The sequence below is a fragment of the Lathyrus oleraceus genome, chromosome 5 (genome assembly GCF_024323335.1).
Source record: "Lathyrus oleraceus cultivar Zhongwan6 chromosome 5, CAAS_Psat_ZW6_1.0, whole genome shotgun sequence".
Classification (NCBI taxonomy): Eukaryota; Viridiplantae; Streptophyta; class Magnoliopsida; order Fabales; family Fabaceae; genus Lathyrus; species Lathyrus oleraceus.
Window position 1 is genome coordinate 326,564,226 of NC_066583.1, and position 14,051 is coordinate 326,578,276.

At 35.0% G+C, this 14,051-nt stretch overlaps 1 protein-coding gene across 1 annotated transcript; it reads left to right on the forward strand.

Moving 5' to 3' along the window:
- The first annotated feature begins 6,209 nt into the window (after positions 1–6,209).
- LOC127084390 (isoleucine N-monooxygenase 1) lies at positions 6,210–8,290 on the forward strand. Its single transcript, XM_051024827.1, has 2 exons — positions 6,210–7,260; positions 7,351–8,290. Exons 1-2 carry the CDS (start codon positions 6,280–6,282, stop codon positions 7,990–7,992), a joined length of 1,623 nt encoding a protein of 540 aa, XP_050880784.1. The 5' UTR covers positions 6,210–6,279; the 3' UTR covers positions 7,993–8,290.
- The last annotated feature ends 5,761 nt before the right edge of the window (positions 8,291–14,051 follow it).

Here is a 14,051-nt window from a genome sequence, read left to right on the forward strand (position 1 = left end):
ACATTAATTGAACTTGAGCTTGGCATTCATCTTCCTGAAGCGTGTTCTACATCTGTTTTCATGATTTGAAGCTCGAAGCTCGCGGATTACTTGCCGTCATCGAAATAAGGTGCGGATTCGAGTTTCATTATTTCTTGAATTGAGATATGGTTTTTGTAGTTCATTCATTGCTGAACATGCTGCAATTCGTGGTTTTCGATTTGGTTGATTGTAGAATGAGATATAGCGATTTTTAGTTTTGAATGCGAAACTTTAAACGATCGATCCGGTTTACACGGTTAGATTTAGGTTGATTAAGTTATATATTCGTGATCTATGCATTCAGACCTTTCCAATGAGTATTAGTTTGTGCAATTTGGTGATGAAATGATTGAAACCGGTTTTGAGATGGAAGCTTGCGAACACGCGAGGAAGATGAAGCAGTGCTGGATGTAAAACGCGTTTGATCCTGTTTTTTGGCTTGGCAATTCAAAATGTTGTTTCCCTCCAGAATTGTCCTATAGCCATGCGCCAACACATTAAAATGCCACTACTGTTATTCTAATTCATCTTAACTTAATTATAATATATTCAATAATTTCTAACAAATCATTAACACATTAAATAATTCATAAAAAATAGTAAAAAAATCATAAAAATGTGGAAATTTTTTCTATGACTTCCTTGTTAACTCTAGTTTTTTTTTGACCTATTGGTCAAAGTTGTGCTTGACAAATATTTTAGTTGACCTAGGGTTTTCTCATGTATGTCACATTTTGATACATGTTTGTAATTTGATCATGAAATGCTCATAATGTAGAATAAATTCTTGAAAATTTTTGTGGTGGTTCTTGACTCATTGAGGATTATTTATATGTAAATTTCATGAATTTTGGATACCTGGTTAGAGAGCAGCAAATTCTGGAACTTAGGTGTGACAATTTGTGTCACACCTCATTATGTCAACTTGCAGGATTTTTTTGAGTGACCTATACATGTTAGAATTGGCTGAAATTTTGCATGATGGTTAGTTAGCATGTTGAGATATTGTATGAATTTTTGTGGAATTTTACATTGCATTTTCAATTTGATCATGATTTTTCATTTCTGGTGGTTGAAATTGCAAGCTCATATGACATAGGTTGGTAGAATGATTGGGAAATCCTCATATGGAATTGTATGGTCATGAAATTTGATATGCATGTTGTAGACACATAATGTGACATTCCTGTTTTGGTCCCATCCATTTCTTTTTTGTTTTCAATGAGATATGAATTTTTGAAGTGGATGTATGCATTGATGGTGTGAATTGAAGCATGAAATTGTGTCTGTTTTTGTTGATTTTCATTGACATGGTTCCATTTGCCCAATTAAGCTCAAATTTGACATGGTAGACCTTGATTGACCCCTGTTTAGGTGTATTTAATTTGAGAATTTTTGGATGTGTTTTGGTATGGATTTGAATGCAATAATTCTGTTTGTATGTTTGGTGCTTCATTTGAACCAATATGGATTGTTTTGTGCATAACATGAGCTTGGTGGATGATATAAACATGAGACCAATGATGTTTGCTTGTGTTTGATGTTAATTTGATGTTGGTTAATGAATACCTTGCTGTTTTAACTTTTTTCTTGCTTTTGGACCCTAGGCTTGGCCTAGTGGTCTAGTTGCTAATATTTGCTTGATTTTTCAGGACCAAAAGCATAATGCACATGGAGAATGATCCAAATCAATTTTAATTGATGTTGTGGATGTTTGTACACTAACATAACATTGTTTTGTAGGTGTTAGAGCTTGGGCTTAAGCCTTGAGCTTGCTTTGTGTTGTATTGTTTAAACTGTTTGATTGTTTGCTGTACAATTTGTCTGATTGAATACTGACTGAGTTTGATTGTTTCCAGGTACTTTAGTTGCTCAGTTCCTTGTGAACTATTGCTTTGCTTTGCTTAAGCAACTTGCATAGAGGTATAACCTTCTTACTTCATGTAGTCTGGAGACCCGGCTGTTACCGGGCCGGGCAAATTGTCTGAAGTCCTCCTTAAGAGGCAATGCTTGTGTATGTTTATTTTTAAGCCCAAGCAGGAAAAGTCCTTTAAAGAAGGCAATTGGTGGAAGGTAGGGACAAGCAGTCTGTCCCCCACTATTCAGTGAGTCTTCTCCTTGCTCCCATTACATGGTTGTAGCATCGAGATCAAAAGCCCAAGATCTGTTGTGTCAGAGTCATCGAGTATAGAAGGGTTCCCCCATTCTGGACCCATGCTCATTTGTCAGAAGCTCTCCCTGGTTAGGGATATGAGCTGTGAGGTCTGATCCTCACTTCATCCCATCATCTGCTTCACCTTAGCCTCGTAATGGCAAGGTTAAGAGCAAACACAGCCTGTACAGACGATTGCTTAGGCAGTCAAACCTGATTGATTGAGCCCCCTTGTTTGGCTATAGTGCGTGTTATGTGGATATCTGATTGACATGCTTGTTTGAGATACCTGTTCTCATTTGATGATATATGATTGTATGCTTGTGTGCTAGCTTCTTTCCTGGTTAGGTTAGTTTGCTTATGCAAGTAGGATAGAAAACTGAACTTAGGGTTAACGATGCATGACAACATTAGGCTCGAGTCTCAGCTCCCTAGTGTCGTGTTTTCCCCTCTGTTTCTGGTTAGCAATTCAGTCCCTTTCAGGGGAACTACATCGCCCTGATCCTTGTTCCAGACAAGGTATGTAGGCAGGTGGTCGTGCGAGACCACTCCGGGCAACCTTTTTCTTTTTTGCGTGCGTTTACTTGTTATCTGATTGTGCTTGGGTTCGGATGCCGACGTAAGCCCAGTGATTGGCTGTCGGGCTCCACGTTTGCCCTTTTGAGTGTGTTTTGGTTCGGATGCCGACGTAATTCCATCCAGTGGTTGTCGGGCTCCATGTTTGCCACCCTTTCTTGTTGGTTTGTTTTGTGTTGTTTGGCGTGCGTAAGCCGAACTACAGTGGCTCTGATTCTTGTTCCAGACAAGATATGTAGGCATAAGGTGCGATACCTTATCGAGCTCGTTTCTCCTAACCCCACCTGCGTTCCCCGTGTGTGTGTGTGATGTTTAGCAACCTTTTCTTTATTCTAGGACGTGGATCCCGTCGAGTACGACGGACGTGAGGGGTGCTAATACCTTCCCCTTGCGTAACCGACTCCCGAACCTTTTCTCTCTGGTCGCGAGACCATGTCTTTCCAGGTTTCTCTGAGCGTTTCCTTTCCCTATCTTGGGATAAATAACGTTTAGTGGCGGCTCTGTGTGTTTTATTTTCGAGGCTCGCCGGTTGATTTTTCGCAGGATGCGACACATAACTAAGATGATGAAACATCCAAAATCATCTGATAGTGTTTAGGTTTTCTTATTTATTATTGTTTTCTTAAGTTATATAATCGTTTGTCTAAGTTATGTATCCCTTTGTCAAATATTAAATTATGTTCATCACGCATCAATGGAACATCTAAAATGTTATCTAATAAAAAGTATTGTGCAAATGTCTGAGTAATGTTACACATAATATACAAATAATACATAAAAATAATAATAATTTCTAAATAGGTCACCCACGGACAATGCGTGTTGCCTACGATAATCCAGTAAAAATCCCACCATCTGGGTTTACCAAACCCATGAGGTTATCCATAATGATTGCAATCATCTACAGGCGTTGCTGGTCATCGACATCAGCTAGAGGTGGCAGCGGTGACGACACATCATCGACAGGTACCCCAATATCGGAAGGCCTGACATCATCCATATGCTAAACATGTGGGATGATGTGAGGGTGTGATACGGTGAGGTACCACTCTAGGTAACCATCCTCACACAGCGAGTCATGCTGAACTGTAGCTGCGCTACGAGCAGAGCTGATGATGTTACTCTAAAATCACCTGTCAATTCCCTGTAGATGGAATATCTGAAACTAGTCGTTGGATTTCCTAGACATAACCATAATTTCACGGACACCTCTCAAGAGAGTGTCTAGCCACTAAGGTCTCCCACCACATATAACTAGAATATAAAAAGACTCATGAAACTCACAATGGACTCTGTGACCTGTGTATGGTGTCCATATGACATCACCTACAGTTAAGACATCAAGCATTATATTGTACTCCGCACCATCATGTGCTTGCCTGTCCATCCATCTCCTCGCGCGTAGGGCGGCTGCAGGGGAATGTTGCACCCTCATGTCATAAATGGTGGGGAAATGCTCGTATATCCAACATTGATATAAGAACACAGACACAACAAATAATAATTAAGAAATTTGATTCGTAACAATTAAATAAGAACTAATATAGAAATAATAATTTCAAGTATACCTGGAATAGACTCAAATGACCAACAAGTTTCCTGGTCTTAAAAGGCAGTAGAAACTCCAAGTGTTGTATATAGGATGGTCAATGCAGTGCACCCCTAAGTCCAACTGATATCGTCAAGGATAGTGAAAAACCACATGTGTCGAGCATTAATATAAACATGAGACTTATCTGCAAATAGAGTACATGCTACTAGATGTAGCATATACACCCTAGCGGAAGTCTCATACATATGTGCCCCACCAAGCTCGTCGTAATTATCCTGAAGCCAAGATATATGAAGGTGAGCTCCCCTATTAAACTCAAACTCCTCCAGCACGGCCTCCTGAATAACTCATAAATCTCGTACAACCACCATACATGCAAGCGACTGGCTAATAACAGGAGTCGTGAAGAATCTACTAGCGATGGAGAGATGGAACAATGATGAGACATCATCCAGAGTGATAGTCATCTCCCTAAATAGAAGATAAAAGGAAGATGTATCCTTGTGCCATCGCGCAACAAAAGCAGTAAGAAATGGAGCATCGAGCATGGTTAGGGAGCAATGAAAAAATGAGAGGAGACCAAAATCATGTACAATTCTCCTGACCTACTCAGACAGATTTTTAGGGAAGTTCTTCATCTTCGACCCGTGGGATGTCACCTTCAGTGGGACACAGTTCTGTAACAACCAAACTTTAGAAAAAGTTATAAGTTAGATTTCAACACATCATGGAACAATAATAAATAAAATAAAGTTAAACCTAAAACATATATACCTCTCTGTGTCATAGTCGGTATGTCATATGATCAACATACTCGGTAAGCATCGACCGATCAATGGGTTCTCCTGGGAGCGCTCCATCAGTACGCACAGATGGCTTCGTCGACGGAGCTGTAACCTCTGTATCAGTAGTAGCAAAAGGGACCGGATCTGTGGTATCCATCTCATTAGCAACAAAGGCATCTGGTTGAACTACATCATTTGCAACAAGGGCATTTGGCTGGACCACCTCATATGTCACCTCATCAACAACCTCAGCTGCAACATGTATTGTATCTGTTTCGACCGTTGAGTCATGAACATCCCGAACTTGCACCTCCTGAGCGGAACAACCTCAACATCATTTCTGGGTTGCTCGTCTGATCACATCGCTTGGTGTCGGGTGCTAGAAGGTGCGCGAAACTTCCCCTGCTCAACCAACCGTTTCTGGTGTGAGTTGGTTGGAACCACTCGTCCAACTCGTAGTTGGGAAGACTCAATCTCAATAGCCCTAACCTGAGTTACCGCTCTTTCTATGGCCATGCCTGTAATTATGTCATCCTTTCCCCCTGTATCTGCAAAAACAAAAACAAAAAATCTCAACATTTACAAATTTTTTTAAAATTTTCCATATTTAACTGGAAATTCTGAAATTTCCGAAAAATATCCTTTTTTTTAACCGTTGGAAATTTAGAACTTTCCGAAAAAAATGCATACGAAATTACCGAAAATTTGGAATTTCTGAAAAAACATGCATATAAAAATATCGGAATTTCTTAAATTTTCGGTACAAATTCAAAGGATTTTTACTTGAAATTTTGAAATTTCCCCCAAAAGAAAATATTATCTTTTTCAGAATCTCTAATAGAGAATTTGAAATTTCCGGAAAAAAACTTATCTTTTTTAGAATTTTTGGTAGAGATTTGGAAATTTACATAAATGTTGAATAGCTTTTGAAAATGAGTGAAAAAAATTCAAAGATAATATAATAAATTCATGTTTCTAACACTTATTAAAATCAAAATTTTATTTTACAAACGAGTTGTAATCTCAACTTTTATTAACCTTTAAAAAATTAAGTAAGGTAGAAAATAACACTTGAGCATTAATGTAAGGTTTATTCTATTATAAATAGGACCGCTCCCACTTCTCATAAGAGACCAAGCTCAACAACTTTAAACCTTGCTTATTGTTTTCATTTTAAAATCTTTTTCCAAGCTATGATGAGTTACATTCGTAGTTTCCTTTTGCTATTTCCTCAATCCTTTAGGCCTGTTTTCCTTGTTATGTTTTTATGCTTTATGACTAACAAAATCCTACGATATCCTTTGATGAGTATGAAACCAAATATACCAAAATTGCCCCCAGGTCCCAAACCATGGCCTATAGTTGGTAATCTTCCTGAAATGCTTGCAAGCAAATCTCCAACTAGGTGGATACACAAAATAATGGAAGAAATGAACACTGATATAGCATGTATCCGCCTAGGAAATGTCCATGTTATTCCTGTTACATGTCCCACCATTGCTCTTGAATTCTTGAGAAAACATGATGCTACTTTTGCATCAAGACCAATATCCATGTCCACTGATATCATCAGCAATGGTTTCTTGACAACAGCAGTTACACCCTTCGGAGAACAATGGAAGAAAATGAAGAAAATATTCGTCAACGAATTATTCTCTCCCCACAAACATCAATTACTCACAAACAAAAGAAATGAAGAAGCTGATAAACTAATGTTTTATGTCTACAACAAATGCAAAAATGAGAATAATAACGGTCTTGTGAATGTTAGGAGCATTGCTCGACACTATTGTTGTAATTTGATGAGGAAACTGGTTTTTAATACAAGGTATTTCGGAGAAGGTAGGAATGATGGAGGTCCTGGTTTGGAGGAAGTTGAACATGTAGACGCTATTTTCACATTGCTTAAGTATGTTTATGCTTTTTGTGTTTCCGATTATATGCCATTGTTGAGAGGACTTGACATTGATGGACATGAGAGAAAGGTGAAGGATGCTATGAGTGTTGTGAAAAAGTATAATGATCCAATCATTGAAAGGAGAATTGAAAAATGGAAAGATGGATCAAAGACTAGTCCTGCTGATGTAGAGGACATACTTGATATTCTAATCTCCCTCAAAGATGCGAACAACGAACCATTATTGACATCAGAAGAAATCAAGGCTCAAGCTCTAGTAATATATTGTTTTTATTTTTTGTTTTGTTTTGTTTCTGTCACTTGCATTATCACTTCAAAAAATTGACGACCAAACTCAAACTTGTAGGAACTTTTGTTGGGAGGAGTGGACAATCCATCGAATGCAGCAGAATTCGCGATATCAGAAATGATAAATCGGCCAGAGTTACTTCAACAAGCCACCGAAGAATTGGACAATATCGTAGGAAAACAAAGACTAGTCCAAGAATCGGACATTCCAAATCTCAACTATGTGAAAGCCTGTGCAAGAGAAGCTTTTCGTCTTCACCCCATTACAATATTCAATCCTCCCCATGTCTCAATGGAGAACACAATGATTGGTAATTACATGATCCCGAAAGGTAGCCATGTGCTTCTAAGCAAACAAGGACTCGGACGAAACCCAAAAGTTTGGAATGAACCTCACAAATTTAAACCAGAACGCCATCTAAAAAACGACGGCTCTATGGTAGTTTTGGCGGAACCAGATTTAAAGTTCATATCGTTTAGTACTGGAAGGCGTGCTTGTCCTGGAATTGTACTTGGAACCACAATGACTGTGATGTTATTGGGTAGGTTGATCCATGGCTTCAACTGGAGTGGATCACCTAATGTATCAACCATAGATCTTCTTAAGTATTCCAATGGTGGTAGATACCTTGGAGGGCCACTTGTAGCAATAGCAAAGCCAAGATTGGCAGCAGAATTGTATCAACCATACAATATTTGAAAATTTAATAAGTGATAGTAATGTTTAGTTGACAAGGCTCAAATGTTTTATGGAAGTTAATGTGTATTTAATAAAAACTTTATGGTCTACAAAGATCAAAAGAGTCTTAGCACTTACAACAACAAAAAAAAAATGTCTTAGCACTTGTTGCAGCAGAGAATCACCACAGCTGGCCACCAACATTGGACACGTATGCTACTCAGAAGATTTAAGTTGCGGGGCAGTACTTTTTTATGACATGTAATCTTTTTTATTCGTGTAATTTTCTCAATTTTAATATTGTTAGTAATTTTCTCAATTTTCTCATATTAATCATATAATTTTCTTTTGATGTTTTATTCAAAAAATAATTTAAAATTAAACACAAAATCAATTCTATGATTTGGTTTACAATTGATTTTTAAAATATTTTTTTTTAATTATCTCAAACTATGTCCTATACAATTATTTATATAGAAATGATATTTCTACACTACTCTCTTACACCTATATCATAAATAATATCTTTTTAATTTTTTGTCATTAAATTCTCTCTCCTATTACAATTATATGTATCTTTTCTTTATATTTTAATAGATATAAATATATTTAAAATATTACAGTAATACATATTTTTTTATAAAAATATAAAAACTATTATGAGATTAATTGAAATACACTGTCACTGTAAAAGGGTTTTACACCATCACTTAATTATAGACGTTGGATATTAAATGAAGTTTGACTTTTATTTTAAAAATCTATAAAGTAATATAAACAGGTGATGATGATGAACCGACGGTGTAAAACTTTTTAAACTGACAGTGTATAATAATTAATCTCAATTATTATTATTATTTTTAAAATTAATATGATTAATCAATTATATATTTTTATTAAACAATATTTTATATTTTATTAATCAAAATTTTATATTTTATTAACCAACTTTATATTATTATAAAAGAATATTTTTAATATCTGAATGTTTATTAACCACTTTCATCACTCTATTAACCAACTTTTTATATTTTATTAACCAATTTTATTTTACACTAAAAATTATTTTATTTTTACACTAAAAATTATTTTAAATAGTTGTATTTATTAACCAGCTTCATTATTTCATTAACCTATTTTTTATATCTTATTAACCAACTTTGTTTCCCCATTTAAAATTACTGTTCACGAATATTATTCACGAGATACTGTTCATAAAATATATTTTTTATTAAAAAAATACTGTTTACCGTATTTATATGATAAACAGTGTATACGGTGTAAGTATTGGTGTACAAAATAGGTACAGGAATAGCATTGCTGTTAATTATATACCTTCTAATTTTGCACTTAGATTTTAATAATATATTCGTTTTAAGAATGTTCTTGATGGGACAAATTGTTTTAATCAAATATATATATATATATATATATATATATATATATATATATATATATATATATATTGGGGGCGTATGAAGTGGATATGGCTCCATCCCTGTTCACTAGGATATAACCATGAGGTCACTAACAAACCCTGATCCATAATACATTGGTTGATTCATTGTCAAGACAGTTTTCGGAAAGAGAGATGGCTAGCCTAATTTATTCCTTTATGGCTGCATAAACATCAAGTGCAACAAAAGTTAATAAAAGATAAGCAGCCAAAAAGATATGTGAAGGTTGTCTTTAAGATTGTGTAAGATGAGCTATAACATAGGTGTAAATGTAACATCTCATTTATCTTAAACTAAGACTAATATGAGATAAAGTTTAAGATTTTAATAAGTTAGAAGCTAAAAATAGCGTACTTTTGGAATTTCGAGAAGCTAAGGGCATTTGAGTCTTTTATGCAAGAAAATGTATAAACCAAATTTTGTGAGAGATTCATCATTCTTCATAATATATATATATATATATATATATATATATATATATATATATAGAGGAAATTTCATGATCAAAACCAAAGAGATCATCATCCATCCAAATCCATCTCGTCAAATTATGAATTCTTCAACCTTGAGGTGGGGTTCTTAAACTTTAATCTTGGGTAGACCAAATTTAGGGGGTTGCATGTAGGAATTGAGTATTTTAAGTTGCAGGATTCATGTTTGCTGCTTAATTATGTGTTGCATGCTTGTTTATTGTCCCTAATTACTAATTTTATATGTTGAGAAATGATTATGGTAAAGTGGAACTTTAGGTGATGGTTAGGTACTTTAGGTAATGGTTGGATGCAAGAACATGCAGCAAATAACTTTTTTTTGTCCAGGAATTCAAATATATGTGTTAGAGATGTGAAAATTTGACTTATGAATAAGTGGTATTCAAATATTAGTGTTAAAAATGCGAGGCGGAGTTGAAAATAACGTAACTTGAGTTTGCTAATTGCGGTTAAGGCGGGATAAGTTGCGTTAGAAAGTTAATTCAAAGATCTATCTTGTGGCAAATTTTCATAGTACTTGTATGTATGTGTGATGTTGTGATTAATGAATAATGTTGAGGTAAAGTAAGAACCGTATGTAACCATATGACATAAATCTAAGGGAAACCAATATTGAATCTTTGATACGTACATGTATCACATGATAGTGAGTATACATTAACATTGTTTCAAAAAGAATAAATTGTAATATATGTCAGGAATTTCGAGACTCCCTGCACATATCAGAATGTAGCTTGTAATTAAGAGGGTAATTTATGCAAGGTGGTCATTCCTGCTGTAAAACCAAACTTGACAGAAAGGATTAGTAGGAAATCACAGAGATTGTAAAACTATGATTGATATGAGAAGTGCTAACCGGAAGTTAATGTTCCATGAGGCTAACCATATTTTGAGGTATACGTGGAACGTTAGAGTGAGTGTATCAGCATTCCTATATTGTATGAGGTTGATTATGCCTCGATCCCCTTTGGTTGTTTTGAAACACACGAGTACTAGAACATTATAGAAATGTTTTGTAGTCCTATATGTTCTTGATATCGAGACGACTTGCGTTTTTAGTAGGATTCCACAGAGATAGTAATATTTCATTCCATGTTGTTCTTTATTGATAATCCACATTTTGTGAGTTATTACAATTCCTATTTCTTAGTTTTAACTTTGTGTTTTATCATTTAATAGTCAAATTTATATTTGCTATTTTTAGAGTAGTTTGCAAAGAGAATAATAAGTGTTATCTTTTGTAATTTTTATGTGTTAGTTGCTTTGTGCAAGGTAGTACTGATGAGCTCAGGTATGACAGTCAGGGACAACATCTGGGAGTCAAAGGAAAACAGAAGACTGGAAACAACTAAAGAGAAAAACAGAAACAACAAATGCATTCATAGGGAAGACGTGGTAGCATTATGTGTTGGAAGGAGAACTGATTTGAAAGAATAAGTTCAAAGGCACTAGAAGATAAAAGATAGTATGTCATATACCCACTACGCGCTCCATGCAAGGAAAAAGACTATCGCTGCATGCTCCTTGGTACCTGCAATCTGCCACGCTACACCTTATCCCCCGCTATTGTCTGTACTTGATTTTCATGTTTTACAAAGGAGAAGAAAATGAGGGAACTTTGCTAATTTTATCTTGGGCCTGATTTGATTTATTCTCAAGCCCATGATCCAATTTAAATGGGAAAACCCTAGCTCAAGCACCTATAAAAGCAACTCTTGAAGACTGAAGAAGGAGTTCGGCATTCGTTAGAAAAATTTCACATAGAAGAATTAATGAGGAAAAGAGTTAAGTGAAAATTGAGTTTCTTCTTCTCACCATCTCAAGTGATTCCTACTGAGTCTTGGCGTGAAAAAAGTTTTCTCTTGTTAATTATCTATTGGAAGAAGACAATACGTTTCTCTTAGGTTGTTATTTCTTTTTTACTTTGTATTTGAGAATGATTAGCATAAGAACCAGTATTGTAGTTTGTACTCAGCTCATCATGAGCTAAAATCTTGTTTTTTGAGCAATGGAAAGTTGATATAATGTAGTTTTTATGTTAAGTGATGTGTTGTTAATGCTTTGTTTTATCATGCGTTAGTATGTTATAAATCAATTTCTTTGATTGATCAACTTGGAAAAAGATAAAAGTTTGTTGTTGTGAGAGATCCAACAACAAACAAATTTCATGATAAAAGTGGTGGAAATAGTAGGACAAAGATATTCACTAGAATTTAATCTTAGAGACAAATAGCTAAAACCATAAATGACTTTCAAAGTAAAAATAAACATATTTTAGGGTTACAAGCGAGGCTTAAAGATTTATCCCCTTTCCTTAAAGTATATGCTTTTGATGTTGTAGAGATACACCTTTAGATCACTCTCTGACCTTTCTTGGTACGACACAACATATCATAAACACACAAATAACTATGTTATATTAATGAATCATTATCCAACATACTCTCCATTATTGAACTCAAAAACATGTTTTTAACATTGTTCTGCACTTGTTTACTATTTCACCAAACCCCTGTGACAATCATATATTATTTTCATCTTGCTCGTGCTTATTTACTAAAAGATAGTTTCTTGCAAAAATCAACCTAAGTTACCTTCCACTCCCTCTGGGTACGATATCCTTAGCTTTCATCCCTTGCTACTTTAAGATATACATGTATACTTGCATGTGACACACGTTTTCAAACAACAAGTTTTTGGCATCGTTGTTGGGGAGTGAGTAACAAATAACATCTTGATTTTATTTGCAATACTATTTTTTTAAACCGACATTTGAGCTTTTGATGGTCTTTGTGATCTAGTGTCAGGATAGGTGTTGATCTATTGCAAGCGCAGGTCGTCAAGTTAAGAAGTGGAAAGGAATATGAAGGATCAATATTTGCAAGGGAAGAATCACAAGGAAAAAATTTGATCGCTCTTAACACTTCAGAGAAGGAAGTGTCTGAAACCCCTTAAGAAACATCCATGGTGAAACCTACTAAATAAGTGATAACACAAGAAATGGGTAAGCTGAAGACTCCTAGCATGACATCCAATCCAGAGAAGCAACCTATGGTCATGCCCGAGGTCGCCAGGGTACCGAGGTTTGTTCAAGAAAGACCTTATCCCCCTTTTCCTCGGAGAATCATAAAAGGAAAGGAAGAATAACATTTTGGCAAGTTCATGGAGATCTTGAAGTAGTTTCACATCAACATATGTGCGTATGTAAGCGATTATTGGATTGAACAAATTTTGTGAAAATGTTGGATTATACTCAAATCAATATTTTATTTTTCTATCTATGTTTTTTTTCCATAGTGCTCATACTTTGAGAGAAACCTTGTTGGATTATACTCATACAAATAATGAAAATTTGTGGTAATGAAAGAATTTCATGCTTATTTTAAAAGATTTTTCATGATTGTGTTAAGTGTGGGTATAATATCTTCTAAGTAAGTGAATTTTTAGATAGTTTAGTAATGGGTTAGAAAATTAGTAGTTGTGGCCACTATTACCTAAGTGTTTGAGAATCTTTTTTAACTTAAACTGGTTATTTGTTTAGGAATTGAAGGAGTTTGTGCTATCATTGCTAAAGAGATAGGAAAATATTTAGATATGAACACTTTTTAAACGATACTATATACTCTTAAATGCATTGTACTCTTGTGAACTTGATTGTGATTGTTAAAATTTAATATTTTGTTTTGTTGACGTGTGAACACATTCTTTAATTGTTGTTATGACCCTTATTAGAGATCAAACTTAGTTATGGTGATTATCAAACACATTTTAATGGGATTTAATTAACATTTTATTAGATAGTAATTTATTGAACTTACATATATGTTGAGATGCAAATATATGTTCATGCATATCATAATACGTGTAAACCAAGCCGACTACACAAGGGTGTGGTTATGGGGAATGGGTCCACCTCAGTTATGCGGAACTTATTGAGTTGAAATAGTGGTAGGAGGCGCCTATTACACTTTTCGGAGTTGTAATTTTCATAATCACTTTCACTAGTATATAGAGCAATGTTTTAAAAATCGGACCGAATCGACCGGTTCAAGCGGTTGGACCGGGAACCGGAGATGAATCTAGTTAGGTCAACCTTAAAAAACCGCTAGTGGGTCAACCGGAGTAAAACTGA